The sequence below is a fragment of the Protomyctophum parallelum genome (assembly GCF_964188405.1).
Source record: "Protomyctophum parallelum genome assembly, chromosome: 5".
Taxonomy (NCBI): Eukaryota; Metazoa; Chordata; class Actinopteri; order Myctophiformes; family Myctophidae; genus Protomyctophum; species Protomyctophum parallelum.
The window spans coordinates 4,497,429-4,521,315 of record NC_139702.1 but is presented as its reverse complement, the minus strand read 5'-3'; the positions used below and the strand labels follow the sequence as shown (position 1 = coordinate 4,521,315).

Below are 23,887 nucleotides of genomic sequence, written 5' to 3'. Positions count from 1 at the left end.
CTCCCTCTGAATGAGAGAGATACTCTTTTACCAATTCTGACCTGAGATCAGATTCATACGAGGTTTCCACTGGACACACACTGGTCTGATTAACCCATTCTGACCTGAGATCAGATTCTAAAAAAATGTCAGTCGTTCTTCGATTGTTCAAAAAATAGCAGACCTACAAGCTCGTATCGCGCCACTCGGTGGCGCGATATGAGCTTGTAGGTCTGCTATTTTTCAATAGCTAAAGCACGTCATGATGCTAGCACCAAAATGGGTCCCGCCCAGAAGTTTTAACTTGACTTCTATAAGCTGTAGAACTGTATTCACTCTAATTAACCCATCATTATGTTGCTATGATTCCATGCTTTCATAGAAAGAAAACACAATGACAGAAATTCTAATAAAAGTCACATTTTGCCTTTCAATAATTGAAAGGCAACACAACAGACTACACTAGAGTGACATACATTAGGATATTTGCTATTGTGATATGGCATATAAGTGTTATATATAAATATAAATATGGGATGGGGAAAGATGGGTATGTCTCAAAATCAAATGATCGGGATCGGACCGGGAGCAAAGAAACCTGATGGGGACATCCCTATAGCTGTCACGATTATGACATTTTACGATCGCCGCTCAAATAATTGCGTTTAGCGATCAAATTATGTTTCTGTCGTTGGAACATTCTTCGAACATTATGAATAAAAATAAAATGTAGGCTTCGTGAACAAAAGGTGCACAGGACGGCTACTGTATGACCCAACACATATTTAATGACTTTATACTTAGCCAATATACACGCTGAAAACGTATCATGTCAACACTAGAGCTGGGACTCGATTAAAAAAATTAATCTAATTAATCAGAGGCTTTGCGATTAATTAATCTAGATTAATCGCATTTTAATCGCATATCAATATTCAAACCGAGAACAGAGAGAAACCTTTTTTTTTAATGTTTTTTGGTATCCCAGTGAATCAACGAATAGTGACTACAGGATACCACTCATTTTCAACATTTTACTGTCATTAATATACCTGTTGTGGAAATAATAATAAAAAGTCACCCCATTCTGTGTTGCCTAGAACTGGAGGTCTGAATTTTTTTTAGTAACAGTAACAAGTACATCTCAGTGACATCACAAAGCTGTACGTACTTCATATTGTTACTGTTTTTTGTCAGACCTCCAGTTCTAGGCAACACAAAATGGGGTGACTTTTTATTATTTCCAGTTTTCAGTACTATAGAAAAGCGCCCAGTGAGAAACGTTCCGCGGTGAAAAAAAGGTGCGATTAATTTATCTGTAGTTAATCGCGGTTAATTTTTCTGTAGTTAATTAATCTAAATTAATCGCAATTAGTCCCGGCCCTAATATTAAGCATGTAAATCTGCTATTTCCAATATTTTGGATTTTCTTTTGAGTTGCGCACGTAATATGCTTGTAACACGGAATGTGATGATTTGATTGGCTTATGTATGATGATGAGAGAACGCGCCCCTCACGGACATGATTATGACGATAAAAAAGAAAAGTGATGATGTAATTGTAACGGGCCTAAGCAGTGACACGCACCGGAAGGTAGCATCATTATCTACAAGCTCACAACCAGGTGTTGTGCACTTCCTGCTCTGCTATGTGTTTGGGTCTGCGCTAAATGTATTGTGTTGTGTGTTTGGGTGTGCGCTAAATGTATTGTGTTGTGTGTGTCTGTAGTTCCTGCTCTGCTATGTGTTTGGGTCTGCGCTAAATGTATTGTGTTGTGTGTTTGGGTGTGCGCTAAATGTATTGTGTTGTGTGTGTCTGTAGTTCCTGCTCTGCTATGTGTTTGGGTCTGCGCTAAATGTATTGTGTTGTGTGCGTCTGTAGTTCCTGCTCTGCTATGTGTTTGGGTCTGCGCTAAATGTATTGTGTTGTGTGTTTGGGTGTGCGCTAAATGTATTGTGTTGTGTGTGTCTGTAGTTCCTGCTCTGCTATGTGTTTGGGTCTGCGCTAAATGTATTGTGTTGTGTGTGTTTGGGTCTGCGCTAAATGTATTGTGTTGTGTGTGTCTGTAGTTCCTGCTCTGCTATGTGTTTGGGTCTGCGCTAAATGTATTGTGTTGTGTGTTTGGGTCTGCGCTAAATGTATTGTGTTGTGTGTGTTTGGGTCTGCGCTAAATGTATTGTGTTGTGTGTTTGGGTCTGCGCTAAATGTATTGTGTTGTGTGTGTTTGGGTCTGCGCTAAATGTATTGTGTTGTGTGTGTCTGTAGTTCCTGCTCTGCTATGTGTTTGGGTCTGCGCTAAATGTATTGTGTTGTGTGTGTTTGGGTGTGCGCTAAATGTGTTGTGTTGTGTGTGTCTGTAGTTCCTGCTCTGCTATGTGTTTGGGTCTGCGCTAAATGTATTGTGTTGTGTGTTTGGGTGTGCGCTAAATGTGTTGTGTTGTGTGTGTCTGTAGTTCCTGCTCTGCTATGTGTTTGGGTCTGCGCTAAATGTATTGTGTTGTGTGCGTCTGTAGGAAACCAGAGGATCTTTCCAGGGAGGTGATTCAGATCCAACAGAGAGAAATCGCTCTGAAAGAGCAGAACTACACGCTTACCAGCAGGTATGACTGACACACACACACACACACACACACACACACACACACATTTCTATATTGTGAGGACATCAACATTTTAGTACGTACGGCATTCATTATATTTCTTGGCATTTTTTCACGCAAGGCCGGAAAATAGCACGTCTACAAACACAGTACAATACGTTGTGAGCTTGTAGGTCGGCTATTTTCCCGGTGCATTACACCAGCACGCAATTTGATATAAATCAGGCATAATTCTAACCCTAAAACTAACCTGTAAATATCCTAACCCTAATCTCAAACTGAATCATTTTAAAATTGTAAATCTATCTCTTAAAAAAGAATCTTATGACCAGTAAAATGGTCCTCAAAACATCTGTTATGCTGCATTCACATGGGATCAGGCAAGCGCTAGACGGCAAACTGGAAGTCTTTTTAGTGGACGGGAGCACACACACACACACACACACACACACACACAAAAACACAGAGAGAGAGAGAGAGAGAGAGAGAGAGAGTATTGCGTGTCTGCGGTCATGCGTGCACTTTGAGCATGTTCACACTGCAGTTCAGCGTGGACAAGAAGACTGCTGCTTCATTAGCTAACGAGCTTCTCTTCTTCCTGCTGATGAGTGTACTGAGCTCATTAAGACACATGTGAGACGTGTGTGTGTGGTTGGCGGTAGGGCTGTCAAGATTACAAAGTTAAGTTGACACTTCCGACACTTAACAATTTAATTGTGTTTTTTGGCGTTGAGCATCGATGGACTACAATGATTACAATGTTTTCTAGGCCTAAACTTCAATGACTGCCACTGACATGCCGCATGTCAATCCACCGAACAGTGGGGACATTTTGACCGTACTCATATTAAACTTAGTACTTTAACAGAGGGTCGCGGTGACATAGTTTTTCCCCCGCTGAAAGCACAGCCACAGACACACCGGTCTTTTGCAATGCTCGGGGGTCCATATTGCTGGAGCTAGATACATTTAACCCATTCTGACCGGGCACCCATTTTGTGTGTGTGTGTGTGTGTGTGTGTGTGTGTATGTGTGTGTCAGTGTGCGCGCTGTGGAGCGCAGCCAGGCGGACCTGCAGGCGGAGTTGTCCCAGCAGCGGGCCAAGGCTCTGGAGGAGCAGAACAAGAGGGAGGCGCAGGACGCCATGGTGCGTCGCCTGCAGAAGAGAACTCTGCTGCTCACCAAGGTAGGACACAGAGAACTCTGCTGCTCACCAAGGTAGGACACAGAGAACTCTGCTGCTCACCAAGGTAGGACACAGAGAACTCTGCTGCTCACCAAGGTAGGACACAGAGAACTCTGCTGCTCACCAAGGTAGGACACAGCAGGCACGCACGCTGTTCAGTGCATGACACCAGCACACAACCCATTCTGACCTGAGATCAGATTCATACGAGGTTTCCACTGGACACACACGCTGGTCTGATGAACCCATTCTGACCTGAGATCAGATTCTAAAAATGTCAGTCGTTCTTCGATTTTTTTCAAAAAATAGCAGACCTACAAGCTCGTATCGCGCCACTCGGTGGCGCGATACGAGCTTGTAGATCTGCTGTTTTTAAATAGCTAAAGCATAACATGATGCCGACACCAAAATGGGTGCCCGGTCAGAATGGGTTAATCCCTAATCCTAAACCTAACGCCAACCGGAATCTTTTCCTAATTGTCTAAAAACAATAAACAAATCTTTTTAACCATAAAACTACAATTTATCTTTTGAAATGTCCCATTTCTCAAATTCTACTATGTTTGTGGTGAAATTTGGCCCTCACAAGTATAGTAATACACACACACACTCTCAACAATCTATATTTTGTAAGATTTCCATTGACTGCATTCGCTCCATAACCCTCGACTTTATCTTGAACCTTTAACCCCAGTTATAGACAGTTTCAGGCTCTAATCAATCCCCTCGCTGCCCTGAGCTTTCCAACCCGGTTTGTGAACAACACTATACCAAAGAAACAGCGAAACCATTTAGCTCAGGGGCTTCCAAATGTTTCCATGCCAAGGACCCCAAAATAGCCACGGCCTAACTAGGTTGATGCCCGCTGGGAACGATGCTTGTTGGAAAGCAAGCCTGTTGTGAACACATGCCCCTTCCCTGTTCCCTGCCCATTGTGAGAGTATCGGTAATAGGGATGCACCGATCCAATACTCGTATCGGAGATCGGCGCCGATCCAGGCTAAAATTCTAGATCGGGTATCGGATCGGTGGCCGATCCATTATCCGATCCGATAATTATGTGTAATTACAGTATGAAAACAACTCTACCTCCTCTGTGACACAGCAGTGTAGTATTGACAGTATAACATGTGGAATGCAGCCAGGCTAGCCTGCTCACACATTAACCTGGTCTAATTGTTGCACAGTTATTTAATAAATAATTCAGTGCATTTATATCTGTGTTTGTTACATTTTGTTTTACAAAGTTGGGAAAGTAATGTTTAAGTCAAGCCTAGATGTTGCCTTACACAAAATAATGATTCCAGACTCCACACAGTGAGGCATACAGCTTAATAGGTTATTACGTTTCTTTGTGGGGGGTATCGGATCGGTACTCTGTATCGGCAGATACTGGACCCCCATGTATCGAAATCGGTATCGAATGCCAAAAAGCCGGATCGGTGCATCCCTAATCGGTAACCTGTTGTACTTTGTTGTCAGAGTACTTCGCAGTACCTATTATTGTCAATACTTGATGGTCAGTCTATGACATCAGCACTCAGACGTCACATTGATGACATCAGGGATCTCCATATGTCGTCATAAGATGGATGGATGTATGGATAGACCCTGGTCAAATTATGTTTTTTTTTTAGTGGTGCAACCACTCTGGACTCTTTATCAACCACAACAATATCTGGTGCATTAGCTGTCAGAGTTGTAAAGGTATCTGGGTTATAACAGAGTTGGAACGTGGATGGAATGACACAGGAATGTTTGTACATTCTCGCTGCCCTTGCTATGAGTTCCACTATTCTAGCATGGCGTGCTACTGTATGTACATTCCTTGGTATGCATAACAGCCGTTCAAGACGTGTGATCACTGATACACTGTATCACTGATACACTGTATCACTGATGCACTGTATCAGTGATCTGTTCTGTGGTGTGGCGCATGCAATGAGGGACCTGAGTGACACACACACACTCACACATACACACACACACACACACACACACACACACACACACACACACACACACACACACACATCATCATAGATCTATAAGACGGGCTAAAAGCACATTATACAGGCTTGAGGAGGGGGATGTGGAGGGGGGGGAGAGGGGTAGTGGAGTGCTTGGCCCAGAGATTGTCTTGGCAGATCCCATTGCTTGACGCTGACGGGCAGTTTTTTCGCACGTGTGTGCGGACGCCGCACGCCACGTGATTGATGCTCAGCGTTCAGGGATGTGAGTAATATTTGTCCGTCATTCATTGTTTGACTAAAGCTGGGATCCGCAGCGGCGTGGCTGAACGGACCAGCGTTGCTGAACGCTCATCAATTCCATTCGCCCACCTTCATTCATCACAAAGGGGCAGGCGAGCAGGCCGCTTTGCTGACTGCCAGGGTTCTGCAGTCTCTCTCACACACACACACACACACACACACACACACACACACACTAGGGCTGGGCGATATGACGATATATATCGTATTTTCGATAGAAAATGTCTATCACGAAAAATAAGCTATATCGCTTATATCGCCGTTTCGTTTTACGGCAGTGTTTACGGCAGTATTTTACGTCACAGCGCTTATATACGGCATGCCCAGCAGCCCACCGCACTGAAAACAGTGAGCCAACACCTTTCGGATGTCTTCTCTATTATATACTCTAAGGCCAACACGACCACAACACAAGGGTGCTTGCACCTAAAAGAGGGGCAACGTCTTCATTGTATGGATATGGAAGTGGTTTGGATTACATGAAGGGAGATGATGGCTGACGAGATTCAGAGCGGTGTAAGGGGCACACCGCACCACACCGGAGCGCACTCATCTATCAGTTTGCATTGCACAGTGCGCTATTTCCGAACGCGCCCTTAGAGTAACCGGTCATTCACTGTTATAAATGTAGGTTTCATGTTGGGTCAAATTGATAAATTGCGTGAGCCACGTATGTTTTACACAGTTGAACAATAAGCTTGTCCGTCGTCGGTTGCAAACTTCTTCCAAGACGTTCCTCTTACCTGTGCAGTCCTCCTGCTGCGTATCTGTCTTGTTTTATTGTTCCAAATAAATTATTCCATTTGAAAAGTCCTTAATTCAGCAACAGCTTCCAACAACAACAACACAAGACGCTGACTTTGTTGTGATCATCAAAAAAAAGGAAAAGAAAAACCTCCACTTTTCCCATATACGCACAGCTGGGCATGGAGAGTTGACGACGCGGTCACGTTCTCTCTCACTCTATCGCCTGTAGTCAATTAAACATCGTTAAGCTGCCCAACGTCTTTAACAAACTAAACTATAACTACAACAGAACATTTTGATTCCCTATACAGAGCTTAACATGAACTGAAACAACTTTAGTGACAAACTGTGACATGAGGTATTTATTTTTTCCTTAAGCCAATTTAATGCAGACACAGGCCTGTACTTCTGTGTCTTAATGGCAACGTCTTATTTTTTTAATTATCATAATAATAATTATTATTATTCATAATAATAATAATACTTTATTTGTATAGCACCTTTCATGACATGAAATGCAGCTCTCAAAGTGCTTTACAGAGCAATGGAGAAAAAAAGAAAAGCAAGGCAACGACATTGAAAAACAAGCAGTAATGCAATACAGTGAGGACATGAATAACAAAAAATAAAAGATCAATTAAAAGCAATGTTGTAGAAGTGGGTCTTGAGCTGTGCTTTAAAAATGTCTACAGAGGCTGAACAATTGAGTTCAGCCTCTAATTATTATATATTTTATTTTGTAATATTTTTGTACTTGCTTTGGGCCTGTCTGTGCATGGGCAGGGCATCAGTATTATATTCATAGACTGGATAATGTGAATTTAATTGTTTTTTGAGTGGTGCAACCACTATAGACAGCTATGTGTGTGTCCATGTCCCTGTATCCGAGCACGGAAATAGCATAATTATTGTCACCACCAAGTGTCACTGTTTTGCAGCCTAACACAGACAGAGGCCAGGGAGGAGAGCTTGTACAGTACAGTACAGTACAGTACAGTACAGTACAGTACAGTACAGTACAGTACAGTACAGTACAGTACAGTACAGTACAGTACAGTACAGTACAGTACAGTACAGTACAGCCCAAGTACAGTAAAGTACTCGACCTGAACAAAAAACAATTTTCTTAGATAAAAAAATAGGTATCGTAAAAAATATGCTATATCGTGAGTATATCGTTATCGTGATAAAATAAATTCTATATCGTGATATGAGATTTTGTCATATCGCCCAGCCCTAACACACACACACACACACGCACACACACACACACACATGTCCACTGTTGCAATGGCCCCTTAGCACTGGTTTTGGGACTAGGTCTGGGGCTAGGTGATTTAACAATCAACAGCACCATTATTCCAACACATAATTTGCCTCAAATTAAGATTCACAGTGAAAATAGCAAATCAATGTTTTTACAGTATCTTGTAGATCTGCACAGCAGTGCCCTCTATCAGCTCAGAGAGGTAGGTGTCATTGATGTAATTTATTGCATTTTTAAATCCCTGCGATGGAAGCAACTGCTATTGGCTGCCAGCGAGGGCAGGTCTTCACTCGGTAGTACCAGTAGAAGCCTTAGAAACAACAAACTACAGCAACTCTAAAGTAGAGTTGATGTAGTTTTTTTTTTACTACCATATGTTTCCAATAGCAGCCCGGGGCATTTAATACCCAAAATCGATTTGGATTTTGGACACTGGGTGTTTAAAAGGAACCAGGCTTTATTAAACATGTTTGCACCGACCTGCACTGAGCCATTATTTGGTTCCAGTTCCAATTAGAAACTGCAAATAATAGCCCGGGCGGACTCAAATTAGGCTGAAGAAACTGCAAATAATAGCCCGGGCGTCTAATACACAGAATGGTTTCAGACCAGGGGGGCAGTCAGCCAGATATTTCGTGAAGCCTCATTTGAAATCGGTAGTTCATATAATGGCCTGTTGTGGCGCTGGACCGGACCCAAAAAGCCCCATAGCTCCATAGAGGCCCATGTATTTTGGCCCAACTTCACCTAGACTGTATTACCTTAATAAACATGGTCATGAATACTTTCTTCTTCCAGTCACTAGTTTAAAGTCTCATTTCTAATGTCATAATATTCTTTTTGGAAAATTATGGTCCCATTAATTAAAAAAATGACCATAAAGAAAAAAAAACATCGCGTATGTTCTGAGGGGCGTGGCTACCATTACAGTCTATGATCGGGATTCCCCTCCCACTCGAGTCAAAATAAAAACCAACGGAGAAGAAGGGGGGGAAGTCCCGCCTCGTTGTCTGGGCAGCCAATGACCAGCTGGTATACAAAACGGAGCCAGCCAATGGCCAGCTGGTACCAAAGATGGCGACTTACATCAGGAATTAGCATATTATTACAGGCTTCATTTTACGTTCATGTTAGACCCGGGGAACGCTTTGTCCATATTTTTTACAGTCTATGTTTCAGACCCTGGGCGACGGCGTTGTGCAACATTCTTACTCGACAGTAAACAAACCAGTGAGACGCGCTGAGGGCGAGAAGCGTGCACACATCCTCCTGGGTGACTGTTGGCTCTTTGGCATGAGGGCTCAGATCAACATATGGAATGAATTCTGTATTGGCCTTATATGGAGCATGTGTTGAGTGTACAGGGTTTGATACAGAGGTCAGATCAACATATGGAATGTCAGAACAGGTCATATTTGGAGATCTAAGGGTGGCAGCGGGGGCAGTGTCTTGAGTGTACAGGGTTTGATGAAGGCCCAGGTAGGGCTGGTCCTTACATTTCGGGCCCGTTTTTTTCGCCAGCTGCCGGGCGTGGCTGCACTAATAACTTTGGGGCAGGCACAGCCCCAAAGAGTTTGAATCCAGTGATCCAGTCTTCTCCATGTATGGTTAGATGAGGCCAGGCAGGCACAGCCCCAAAGAGTTTGAATCCAGTGATCCAGTCTTCTCCATGTATGGTTAGATGAGGCCAGAGTGCCGTGATCTTCATATTATGGAGATGGCCATATAATATATGGCGCGGCGTGACCATATATGGAGGTGTGATAAAACAATCTACATTTTTAAATATAGGAAAAGAAAATGGGATTTGCACTCGAGTCGTGACCCAAAATACAAATTGGTTGGAATTAACATTGTCGTCATCGGTCCCACAATTGGATGGATTATAAGGTCCTGGGATTTGAAATTGCAATCAATTATGTCAATGTCATCTCTCTTTCTTAGAGGGCACTGCTGTGTGCGCGCGCACACACACACACACACACACACACACACACACACACACACACACTCCTAATAGAGGCATAGTGGCATTTTGTCTAAGCACGTTAGATAGAGTTGACCAAAAGCAATTTTTCCCTTTTTACTCGAACGTAACAAAAAATGATGAAAAGGGTAATGACAGATTTATCTTCCCTGCCCTTTATTCTCTCTCTCTCTCTCTCTCTCTCTCTCTCTCTCTCTCTCTCTCTCTCTCTCTCTCTCTCTCTCTCTCTCTCTCTCTCTCTCTCTCTCTGATGTATTTAAAATTATAGCTGTTATCAGTGAGGAAGTCACAGATTTTTATTTAGATAAATTGTGTGAATTTCATTACACTTTTAATAGACTGTAAATGTCCAAAGGGTCACACAGGCGCATGCACACACACACACACACACACACACACACACACACGGCAGCCGCATTGCTTTTGTAGGTCATACCGTTTTGAAAGATGTAGTAAAGTATTTTAGAGTCTGGTAAAAACTGCCACCGCGATAATCCATTCCATAGTTATGGGCTGTTGAATGTGGCTTGTTTACGCCCAAAACCATCAAAAAGTGGATTTTTATCAATATTTTAGCATTATCCTAAACCAGCCAATTTTGTTTTGTGATCACATGATTTCTGGGTGTACACTTCTTCGTTGGTCCTGGGATCATTCACGTATAGCACCCTCTGCCCTAAACCCTCTGCCCTAAACCCTCTGCCCTAAACCCTCTGCCCTAAACCCTCTGCCCTAAACCCTCTGCCCTAAACCACCACCCTCTGCCCTAAACCCTCTGCCCTAAACCCTCTGCCCTAAACCCTCTGCCCTAAACCCTCTGCCCTAAACCCTCTGCCCTAAACCCTCTGCCCTAAACCCTCTGCCCTAAACCCTCTGCCCTAAACCCTCTGCCCTAAACCCTCTGCCCTAAACCCTCTGCCCTAAACCCTCTGCCCTAAACCCTCTGCCCTAAACCCTCTGCCCTAAACCACCACCCTCTGCCCTAAACCCTCTGCCCTAAACCCTCTGCCCTAAACCACCACCCTCTGCCCTAAACCCTCTGCCCTAAACCCTCTGCCCTAAACCCTCTGCCCTAAACCCTCTGCCCTAAACCCTCTGCCCTAAACCCTCTGCCCTAAACCCTCTGCCCTAAACCCTCTGCCCTAAACCCTCTGCCCTAAACCCTCTGCCCTAAACCACCACCCTCTGCCCTAAACCCTCTGCCCTAAACCACCACCCTCTGCCCTAAACCCTCTGCCCTAAACCACCACCCTCTGCCCTAAACCACCACCCTCTGCCCTAAACCACCACCCTCTGCCCTAAACCCTCTGCCCTAAACCCTCTGCCCTAAACCACCACCCTCTGCCCTAAACCCTCTGCCCTAAACCACCACCCTCTGCCCTAAACCCTCTGCCCTAAACCCTCTGCCCTAAACCCTCTGCCCTAAACCCTCTGCCCTAAACCCTCTGCCCTAAACCCTCTGCCCTAAACCCTCTGCCCTAAACCCTCTGCCCTAAACCCTCTGCCCTAAACCACCACCCTCTGCCCTAAACCCTCTGCCCTAAACCCTCTGCCCTAAACCCTCTGCCCTAAACCCTCTGCCCTAAACCCTCTGCCCTAAACCCTCTGCCCTAAACCCTCTGCCCTAAACCCTCTGCCCTAAACCCTCTGCCCTAAACCCTCTGCCCTAAACGCTCTGCCCTAAACCCTCTGCCCTAAACCCTCTGCCCTAAACCCTCTGCCCTAAACCCTCTGCCCTAAACCCTCTGCCCTAAACCCTCTGCCCTAAACCCTCTGCCCTAAACCCTCTGCCCTAAACCCTCTGCCCTAAACCACCACCCTCTGCCCTAAACCCTCTGCCCTAAACCACCACCCTCTGCCCTAAACCCTCTGCCCTAAACCCTCTGCCCTAAACCCTCTGCCCTAAACGCTCTGCCCTAAACCCTCTGCCCTAAACCCTCTGCCCTAAACCCTCTGCCCTAAACCCTCTGCCCTAAACCCTCTGCCCTAAACCCTCTGCCCTAAACCCTCTGCCCTAAACCCTCTGCCCTAAACCCTCTGCCCTAAACCCTCTGCCCTAAACCCTCTGCCCTAAACCCTCTGCCCTAAACCCTCTGCCCTAAACCCTCTGCCCTAAACCACTCAAAACTAGTGGTAGATATCGCCAGGTACCTGGCGATGCGATTACACATCGTTTCCGAGGGTCACGATTCGATTAATCCCGATTAATCATGATTAATCACTCACTGTTAATCACTCAGTCACTGTGTGACTAATAAACAAAGTGCTTTCTAATGATTATGAATATATATATTCTTTCACAGTGCACGTTTTTTAAAGATATTTTTTTTTGCGGCTTACGCCTTTTATTGATTTTTTAAGGGACAGATAGTAGGCTGACAGGAAACGGGAGAGAGATGGGGGATGACATGCAGTAAAGGCCGTGTCGGGTCCGGGAGTCGAACCCGCGGCACACTGCGACTGGATCACAAGTCCGGTGCCCAGACCGTTACGCTACGGCCTGGGCCCACAGTGCACGTTTTTAACTCAAATCTTTGCTTCTGGGGGGGTCCATAGAAGAAAATATTTTCAGATGGGTGTCCGTGGCCAAATACAGAACAGCAATAAGCAGCTTTCTTTAAAAAAAAAGAATTAGTTTGTACAAGCATACAATAAATATATATTAATAATGACATAAGATGTCATGTCATAGAAATACATGGGCAGGATTTCGGTTGAGGTCAGCAGCACTCTGTCAAATTGCCTTTATTCTTTGTTAGGACAAAAAAGGTGCTTTTCTTTGTTTCCTTATTCAGGGATTTAATTTTCAGTTACTGAAGTGTCATTAAGGAAGCTTTGGGGTAGTTATCGAGACTATTATGTTGCACCTTTCTGTTTGTTTGCACACATTAAGGAGCATTTGGTTTAAAGTATTTTACAAGTGCATGGCAACATTTTGGATTCTATGACGTTGAGGGGACACTCGATACAACTCACAGGACCATATTGCCCACTGACATCCAGAGATGCAGTCAAGACAACCATCCCCATCCCGAACACACGGACAGCTGCCCATGCACTCAGAAAAGGCGACTAGAATTACGAAGTCCATCGGCACTTTTATTGCAAAGGATTTACGCTCACATTCGGTCGTGGGGAGCGACGGATTCCGGGCCATGTTAGCACTTTGGAGCCACACTACATCGTCCCATCTCGGCCACATTTCACAGGCGGTCGATGGTGTGAGTTTTATCGAGTTCTCGTGTCCCCTCAACCTCATACGATCCAAAATGTTCCCTTTCTGTCGTCTTTTTTCTCTTCCCCTCCGCGTTGGTAACTCCTTCTGTTTTGGTTGTTGAAAGCTAAAGCGTGTGCGAGCGCTGTGTGCGTCACTCTAAGCGGTCCGGTACAACGACGCAGCGCAGTCGCAGATTAGTTCCGCCCTTTTGCTCCGGTAAAGAAAATACATTATATAATCGATGTTTGACATTTGTGCATCAATGAATTATCGCCCATGATGGCATCGCGATTAATTGACTAATCGATTTTTTTTCCCCCACCACTACTAAAAACACATCATGACGAGAATCTTGTCAATGGCAATGTGAGCCTTGGAAGTATGAGAAATCTTGTCATTCGCAAGCAATGAGCAATGAGACCTGAGGCTCAAACACAAGCTTTTTCGAAAAACTGAACTCCATTCATTGATTGAAGGAGGAGTTCAGACAGCTTTTAGGTCGATGCTCTAATGAACAGTGACAGAGGCTGACACTTCACGCTGATTAAGTTGCTCTTCATCTAATAATGTTGTTTTCTAATTCTAGCCTCTGAGCTAATACAATTGCTAGTATGATTTCAACACAGTGTTCAGGTAAAATCACCCCCAGTAACATTTTTCTAATGCATTGGTTATTTGGTTCTCAAAGTGGGGGGGGGGGGGGGTTCAGGGGATCCTCACCAAAGGTTTGCATCGTTTGTAGTTTGTTCATATCAACCTCCGACGAGCTTTGACATTTGTTCCTGAGCTTTGGCCCTTTGTGGTGGAAGATAAGGTCGATTTATTTACTGTATCTCCCATGGCCTTCATTAGGGCCGGAACAATTAACCGAAAATATATATCCAAACCAATATTACTGTAACTTCAATGATAGAGAAGTGGCTTTATACACGTACGCATGCACGCACACGCATTAAGGATGCCACTGATTAATTGCTTTTTTGATTAATTGCAGGAGTCTCCTGAATCGATATCGATGATATCGATAATCACACATCACCTTGCTTGCCTTCAGCAGGAGGAGATTGGCATAATCCTCCTCTCTCTCTCTCTCTCTCTCTCTCTCTCTAACCCATTCTGACCGGGCACCCATTTTGGTGTTGGCATCATGTTATGCTTTATCTATTGAAAAATAGCAGATCTACAAGCTCATATCGTGCCACCGAGTGGCGCGATACGAGCTTGTAGTCCAGGCAAAGTAGCATTTCCAGACAGACTAATTAAAATAGAATTTTTTTCACCATAGATCATCTCTATGAGGTGTCTAGAACAACATACTAAAAGTCCTAAGAAATCCTAGATGCGGAAATATGTTTAATTCTCATCAATTCAAGATGTGTGCTAATACCTCGAGAAAACTAAACACCCTAATGGGCATTATTTTTTCTTTTGTCCTATCACAATGAAACTTTCCACAATGAATCTTAACATGAAAACTAAACTTTTTTGTAATACAAGTTTCTCTGAAACTTAATTTGAATATGCAAATTAGCTTAATATATATTGAATATGCCCACATTTGCATATCACGAAAATTACTTTTCCCCAAAATGTATAATATTTACATTGTTGTTTGTTAATGATCAGACTTTCATGAACCATTTCACCGAAATATTGTGACTTCATAGAATAACATCAAAAACACCATTCATATGTATGACAAATTTATGTATGACAAATGGATAAATCCGTCAAATCTTCCTCCAACCATCCTACTGCTAATGGTTGATGGCAATGCTGCTTTTGGACTGGCCTCTAACCTGAAACCTGCCGGGCTTGGTTGTACCTACCGGGGGCACCCACCGGTATAGTCCTCAGGGTCACAGAGGCCAGGTGACCTACCTCTGGGAGGACATCCCCTGGCTGCAGCAGTGTCTCAGTCCATCCCAGTTTTCTTGTTCCTGTACTCTGCAGACGCGCCTGAAGCTGTTGCAGGCCATCTCCCACCTCCAGGTAGACTCCATCACACATATCCCACCTCCAGGTAGACTCCATCACACATCTCCCACCTCCAGGTAGACTCCATCACACAGCTCTGTCTCCTCCAGGTAGACTCCATCACACAGCTCTCCCACCTCCAGGTAGACTCCATCACACAGCTCTGTCACCTCCAGGTAGACTCCATCACACAGCTCTGTCTCCTCCAGGTAGACTCCATCACACAGCTCTCCCACCTCCAGGTAGACTCCATCACACATCTCCCACCTCCAGGTAGACTCCATCACACAGCTCTGTCTCCTCCAGGTAGACTCCATCACACAGCTCTGTCACCTCAAGGTAGACTCCATCACACAGCTCTGTCACCTCCAGGTAGACTCCATCACACAGCTCTGTCTCCTCCAGGTAGACTCCATCACACAGCTCTCCCACCTCCAGGTAGACTCCATCACACATCTCCCACCTCCAGGTAGACTCCATCACACAGCCCTGTCTCCTCCAGGTAGACTCCATCACACAGCTCTGTCACCTCAAGGTAGACTCCATCACACAGCTCTGTCACCTCCAGGTAGACTCCATCACACAGCTCTGTCACCTCCAGGTAGACTCCATCACACAGCTCTGTCTCCTCCAGGTAGACTCCATCACACAGCTCTCCCACCTCCAGGTAGACTCCATCACACAGCTCTGTCACCTCAAGGTAGACTCCATCACACAGCTCTCCCACCTCCAGGTAGACTTCATCACACAGCTCTGTCACCTCCAGGTCCAGGTAGACTCCATCACACAGCTCTGTCACCTCCAGGTAGACTCCATCACACAGCTATCCCACCTCCAGGTAGACTCCATCACACAGCTCTGTCACCTCCAGGTAGACTCCATCACACAGCTCTGTCACCTCCAGGTAGACTCCATCACACAGCTCTGTCACCTCCAGGTCCAGGTAGACTCCATCACACAGCTCTGTCACCTCCAGGTCCAGGTATACTCCATCACACAGCTCTGTCACCTCCAGGTAGACTCCATCACACAGCTCTCCCACCTCCAGGTAGACTCCATCACACAGCTCTGTCTCCTCCAGGTAGACTCCATCACACAGCTATGTCACCTCAAGGTAGACTCCATCACACAGCTCTGTCACCTCCAGGTAGACTCCATCACACAGCTCTGTCACCTCCATGTAGACTCCATCACACAGCTCTGTCTCCTCCAGGTAGACTCCATCACACATCTCCCACCTCCAGGTAGACTCCATCACACAGCTCTGTCCTCCAGGTAGACTCCATCACACAGCTCTCCCACCTCCAGGTAGACTCCATCACACCTCTCCCACCTCCAGGTAGACTCCATCACACAGCTCTGTCACCTCCAGGTAGACTCCATCACACAGCTCTGTCACCTCCAGGTAGACTCCATCACACAGCTCTGTCTCCTCCAGGTAGACTCCATCACACAGCTCTGTCGCTACAATTATGTTGTGTGTTTCCTACTCCTTAAAGGTTTCACATGTGACATTAATTAATTTATTTTTAATGTCACAATCCCTTTAATGTGTTGCAAATTCATCCATCCATTCATCTTCATCCGCTCAGACTTCTCTTTCCTGGGCCACGTTAGCAGGGGAACCTCCCCTGTTGTTGCTACCTTGTCGTGGTGGGGAGGCTTGTGTGCCTCTGTGACCCTGAGGACTATACCGGTGGGGGTTATGCCCCCGGTAGGTACAACCAAGCCCGGCAGGTTTCAGGTTAAAGGCCAGTCCAAAAGCAGCATTGCCATCAACCATTAGCAGTAGGATGGTTGGAGGAAGATTTGACGGATTTATGCATTTGTCATACATACAGAATGGTGTTATTCTATGAAGTCACAATATTTCGATGAAATGGTTCATGAAAGTCTGATCAGTGTGTTTGATAGCATTAACAAACAACAATGTAAATATTATACATTTTGGGGGAAAGTAATTTTCGTGATATGCAAATGTGGGCATATTCAATATATATTAAGCTAATTTGCATATTCAAATTAATTTTCAGAGAAACTTGTAATACAAAAAAGTTTAGTTTTCATGTTAAGATTCATTGTGGAAAGTTTCATTGTGATAGGACAAAAGAAAAAAAAAAGCCCATTAGGGTGTTTAGTTTTCTCGAGGTATTAGCACACATCTTGAATTGATGAGAATTAAACATATTTCCGCATCTAGGATTTCTTAGGACTTTTAGTATGTTATTCTAGACACCTCATAGAAATGATATCTGTTGAAAAAAAAACTATTTTAATTAGTCTGATTTTTGGGTCTAAAATGGGCTAGATTGCCTGGACTATTGTAGGTCTGCTATTTTTTGAAAAATCAAAGAACGACTGACATTTTTTTTTAATCTGATCTCAGGTCAGAATGGGTTCATCAGACCAGTGTGTGTCCGGCGGAAACCTGGTATGAATCTGATCTCAGGTCAGAATGGGCTAATCCTCTCATTGAAACTTGTTTTGGCCAGAGGCTGACCCTACACCACCTTGGGCCTCCACCGGGAGCTCAGTTTGGGATGAGAACGGAACACTGGCTTTGTGTTCAGCAAAGCAGCACAAATGAACTGGATCTCCCCTGGCACTGTTCACCAGAGCTCTGACTTTATTAGCTCAAGCAGGCGCGCACATAGAGCACAGGGGGGGGGGGGGGAGGAAATGCTGACTCACCCCCGCTCCGGACTGAACGGAGGAAAGATGGGCCGTTAGCGGGTCTATTCAGGGTCCATTTGTGCCCTGTCGGTGCTGTGTGCACATATCTCTCTCTCTCTCGCTCTCTCTCTCTCTCTCTCTCTCTGTCTCTCTCTCTCTCTCTCTCTCTCTCTCTCTGTCTCTCTCTCTCTCTCTCTCTCTCTCTCTCTGTCTCTCTCTCTCTCTCTCTCTCTCTCTCTCTCTGTCTCTCTCTCTCTCTCTCTCTGTCTCTCTCTCTCTCTCTCTCTCTCTCTCTCTGTCTCTCTCTCTCTCTCTCTCGCTCTCTCTCTCTCTCTCTCTGTCTCTCTCTCTCTCTCGCTCTCTCTCGCTCTCTCTCGCTCTCTCTCTCTCTCTCTCGCTCGCTCGCTGAGGCCTCAACTTTTCTCTAGTCAGCATTCAAGAGTCTTTATTGCATCACAGTATGTATGTATAGGCAGAGATGGGCAGTATTTGGAATACATGTATTTGAAATACGTATTTGAAATACTTTTTTGTATTTTGTAATTTGTATTTCGCTGAGATGGAAGAAATGAGGTGTATTTTGTATTTAAATACATTTTTTGACCCAGTATTTGTATTTTGTATCAAAATACATTTTCAATATATTTTGCCCATCAGAGATGGGCAGTATTTGAAATACATGTATTTGAAATACGTATTTGAAATACTTTTTTGTATTTTGTAATTTGTATTTCGATGGGGATGGAAGATGTATTTTGTATTTTGTATTTAGATACATTTTTTATGTATTTTGCCCATCTCTGTGTATAGGAGAGTGAAATTATTGACATTGAACAAGAGAAAATGGGTCATACCTATACATAAATAAACAAATACGCGCACTCGCACACACTCTCGCGCACATGCTCACACACACACACACACACACACACACACACACACACACACACACACACACACACACACACACACACACACACACACACACACACACACACACACACACACACACACACACACACAATATCCCAGCAAGTAGCAACTGAGGCTTGAGCACTTTCATTCAAAGTAATGAGACATGTCTTTCCAGTTTACATATTCAGTGCAAGCAAAAGTATAATCTTAAAAATAATTGACATTCATTAAACAACAGCCAGCCACTCAACAGAACAATCAACAAACACTCAAAGGTTGAAGATGGGCCCAAAACATAATGACAAGAAGTGGATGTGAGCCCTGGGGGGATGAGATCTGAATTGTCAAATAATTACATTACTGCCCTGTTTATTCAATAACTTTGTTTCTGCTTCCACTTGTTCTTCTTGGTTTTTTTTGGTTTTTTATGGGAAATTATGTTAATATTAGAGCTGGGACTCGATTAAAAAAATTAATCTAATTAATCAGAGGCTTTGCGATTAATTAATCTAGATGAGTCGCATTTTAATCGCATATCATTATTTGACCCGAGAACAGTGAGAAAGCAATTTTTTCAAATGGATTTTGGTATACTAGTGAATCAATGAATAGTGAATACATAAGTTTAAGCAATAAAACATTGTTTTTGTAGTAATAAGGGTAATAATTATTTATTTAATAATTGCACACAACTGTGCTGTAATCCACGCTACCATCGGATAGCCTTTTAAATCCTATTTCCAATCCACGGGGACAAGCAAAGTGATCTCAGCGGCTTCCCCCAGTCTGGTGAACTGTCTGTGGTGTCTGGTGGTGTTATTGTCTGAAGAGGACACGGACACTTGGTGTGCAGGTCCGTCTGAAAACTGTCCAGTGACAACCCATTCTGACCTGAGATCAGATTCACAGGCCGTCACCATGACCCTCTCCCATACAGTTAACCCATTCTGACCTGAGATCAGATTGTATCAGGCCGTCACCATGACCCTCGCCCATACAGTTAACCCATTCTGACCTGAGATCAGATTGTATCAGGCCGTCACCATGACCCTCGCCCATACAGTTAACCCATTCTGACCTGAGATCAGATTCACAGGCCGTCACCATGACCCTCGCCCATACAGTTAACCCATTCTGACCTGAGATCAGATTCACAGGCCGTCACCGTGACCCTCGCCCATACAGTTAAGGTTATCAAACATTTGACCCTTTGAACCTTTGACCCTCACCCATACAGTTAAGGTTATCAAAGCTTTTGATTTCAAAACGGCACATACTTCTGTAGGACGATCCGCCATCTCGATTGTCACCACTGGGTGCAAAATGGTACACAAAATAGTCATTGATCTCGCAGATCTCCCGAACATCCTATATTTACTGGTTCTAGATCTCATGAGAGTGCATTGCTGGGACAGAAAAGGTCAATAGTAGATTTAGTATAACAATAGATTTTCTTCCTGATTTCTCTCCAGCCATGTTGGTGTCAGAATGCTGGCAAGATTGTGTGGCTTGTGACGATTGGGTCCAATATTTAGTTCAGTGACCATTGGGGGGGGGGGGGGTGGGGGTGGGGGGGGGGGGGGGGGGGGGGGACACACACACACAAACGAGAGAGAAGCATAGAGTCATACGAGCGGGAGATTCATGTGTTTTGTTGTGTATAATCTATGGCTGTCTGTATATGTTGAGTTTGAACCAAGACAAATTCCTATCAACTTGTTGACTTGGCAAATAGATTCTTGAATCTTGACGAGGATAGTTTAACACATTACTATATCATGGAATTAACACCGACAAAACTAGTAAAAGAAGAACTGACCCTGAAAAAAGCAGTGAAAGAAGAGATAACGCCAACTAAACCAGTCATAGAATAATAATAATAATAATAATAATAATAATGAATTTTATTTATATTGCACTTTACATTCACAAGGAATCTCAGAGTGCTACAAGGTTAAAAACATATGATCTATCATAAAAGGTTAAAAACAGGGTTAACAAAAACAGTGCAAAACAGTGCAAAGCGACAGTTCAGCACAAAAAGGCCTTCCGAAACAGGAAGGTTTTCAGGCCTGTTTTAAAACATTCCACAGTCTGCGGCACTCTCAGGTCCATGGGGAGGCTATTCCATAGACGTGGTGCTGCTGAGCAAAAGGCCCGGTCCCCCATGGTGCGCAGTTTGGTGTCAGGAACATGGAGTAGTAGTTTGTTTGGTGTCAGGAACATGGAGTAGTAGTTTGTTTGCAGATCTCATAGAAGAACAATCGACACGTTGTTTTGCTTGGAGTAGGACTTGTTTTGGCCGCTGCAGTGGCTGCACTAAGTGAGGGGATGCGTCGTCGTCTTCATCACTTACTCATGGAAAGAGCTTCTATCTTAGATTTGTGTTGCCTAGAACTGGAGGTCTGGAAAAAATCTGTAACATTTTGAAGTACATCTCAGTGACGTCACAAAGATGTACTTCATAATGTTACCGTTACTGTTACTAATGTTACGGTTGATCTGGCACAATGGCCCCTCTCATTGTAAATCCTCAGGGCCACTAGCACAAAGGACCTGCCAAGTCTCATACAGTTCAGAGGTGAATATGTTGTTTCCTCTCTTGCTCCACTATATCTAGGTGTACATTGCAAATATCAGACATACTGATGAACTAATATCTTCAATGTGCGGCAGCGAATAGTCTGATCTATCAGATATAACTGCAGCGCACTCTAGCACCAGGCTGTCTGGAATTAAACCACACTTAGGTCACATTCTCACCTAATACTTCGGTAGACTCAGATCCGTATGGGCGGGGAATTTGTATTCTTGCATATTTAATTGGCTGCGGTTTGCCTTCACACTGTCATTCGCAGCAATTGGAAACGCAGCAGGGGGGACCTTTATCAATGTGTTCCATTCATAAACTATAGCCTACACAGTGAAATCTATGGTGATAAAATTACACTCATAACGTGCATGTGTCGTGCCGTCTGGGACCCTGCACCCCCCTCTCTCTCTCTCTCTCTCTACGCACGCAGCCACCACACACTGTTCTTTTGGGCATGCAGCACAGCGCTGCATGAGCGCACTGATATAACTCCCCAGTCCCACACAGTGACAGCACTCCATGTTTACGGCACAGACAGACAGACAGACAGACAGACAGACAGACAGACAGACAGACAGACAGACAGACAGACAGACAGACAGACAGACAGAATATTATGTAGGCTATAATACACTGCAGTGTTTTTATGTGTTTTCTTAAGCAATTGATTAATGTACACGTCCTCATTTCGATCAGGGCTTCAGTCTCCTCATTCACGTCTATCCACAGTAACGGGACATCTTTGCGATGCGTAAAATATGCCTTCTCCGTCTCCAACTGTGTTCAGCTCCTCACCCGCCACATTATGTTTGCTTCATTTCCTTTATTTACTGCGGATTGCATTCACACCTGCACCGAATCGTAGTCAAGTGCGATTCGAAGCGAAGCGAAACCCACGTTTTTGGGTGGAGTCAAATGCGGTTATTTGCGGCGCATTAGGATTCGAATGAGCCTTCACACCTGCCAAACGAAGCGCACTTTCTGACAATACGCAGCAGGATTCGTTTTAATCGCAGCAAAGCTCTCTGGTATGAATGCGACCTTACATTAAGTCATGATGCAAACTTTCAATGATTATCTTTTAATGGTTGTTAACTGTATTGCAATGTTGTGTTACCTTATCCAAATAATACTAGGCTTAAATGATACAAAAGACTAATAGCTGCATTTTCCAGTTGGCCAGGGCGGCCAGTGGTGTTTATAATTAACTGCCAATTAAACGGTTTATCGGTCAGTGGCCGCCGGCTAGCAGAAACCTTGACACACACGGCCATTTAAAAAAAATACAATACATGAATTTAAATCGAGCCGCACCACTGTTGAATACACATAGAGACACAGTGTGTGTGTGTGTGTGTGTGTGTGTGTGTGTGTGTGTGTGTGTGTGTGTGTGTGTGTGTGTGGCGCCTGATGGTGGAGATGAGGCAACGTAACGCTTCATTTGTAAACGCATTTGTCTGTCATGACTTGTGATTTAATTACATCAGCTCTCCAGTTTGTTTACTGGGGACTGGGTCGCCGTTTGATGTGATTGTTGCAACAGGGAAGGGGAACAGGACCCCCTCCCCCTCCTTTTTATTTTTTGCTTGACTCATTCCCTAGATGAGATCCCCCCCCCCCCCGCCTTCCCACAATGCTTCATGCTTAATTCACATAGTATGCATTGTCTGGCCCGTTTACTGATGGTGTACAATGCGATAAGGTACATTAGGGAGAACATTAGAGAGGACCTTGATGTGACACACAGGCACACCACCACAAACACACACACACACACACACACACACACACACACACACACACACACACACACACACACACACACACACACACACAGGCACACCACCACACACACACACACACACACACACACACAGGCACACCACCACACAAACATACACACACATAAACGCTACTATCAATCACATGTCTGATGAACGGGAAGACATTCGGTTCCACCGTTTGGCTTTTAGTGAAATGTGTCAACATGTGCCACTGATTTGGTTTGGTGCAATTATATGAATGAATGTATGCATTCAATCGTGTGTGTGTGTGTGTGTGTGTATGTGTGTGCATTACTATTACTTGTGACACAAGTATAGTAGAATATTATAAATTAGAAAAGGACCATTTTCCTAGTCCTCACAAGAAAAAAAAATGTGGCCAGATTTAGGGGTGAAAAATAGCTGATCCACAAGCACACTATCTACACTATATCCACATGTTTGTAGATCAGCAATATCACAACATTTGTGTGTGTGTGTGTGTGTGTGTGTGCGTGCGTGCGCCAGGAGCGTGATGGAATGCGTGCCATCCTAGAGTCCTACGACAGTGAGCTGGCCCCCAATGAATACTCACCACAGCTCAACAAGAGACTCCGCGAGGCAGAGGAAACGCTGCACAAGACCCAGAGCCACCACACCGAGATGGAGGTACACACACACACACACACACACACACACACACACACGT

The 23,887-nt window shown here is 44.4% G+C and overlaps 1 protein-coding gene across 1 annotated transcript in view; it reads left to right on the top strand.

The window, feature by feature from the left end:
• mad1l1 (mitotic arrest deficient 1 like 1) overlaps positions 1-23,887 on the top strand; it is a 157,220-nt gene that overhangs the window by 37,397 nt on the left and 95,936 nt on the right. The window contains exons 10-12 of the mRNA XM_083764745.1: positions 2,494-2,580; positions 3,622-3,766; positions 23,707-23,847. Of these exons, the coding sequence (XP_083620871.1) occupies positions 2,494-2,580; positions 3,622-3,766; positions 23,707-23,847 (373 nt within the window). The remainder of the gene's footprint in view (positions 1-2,493; positions 2,581-3,621; positions 3,767-23,706; positions 23,848-23,887) is intronic.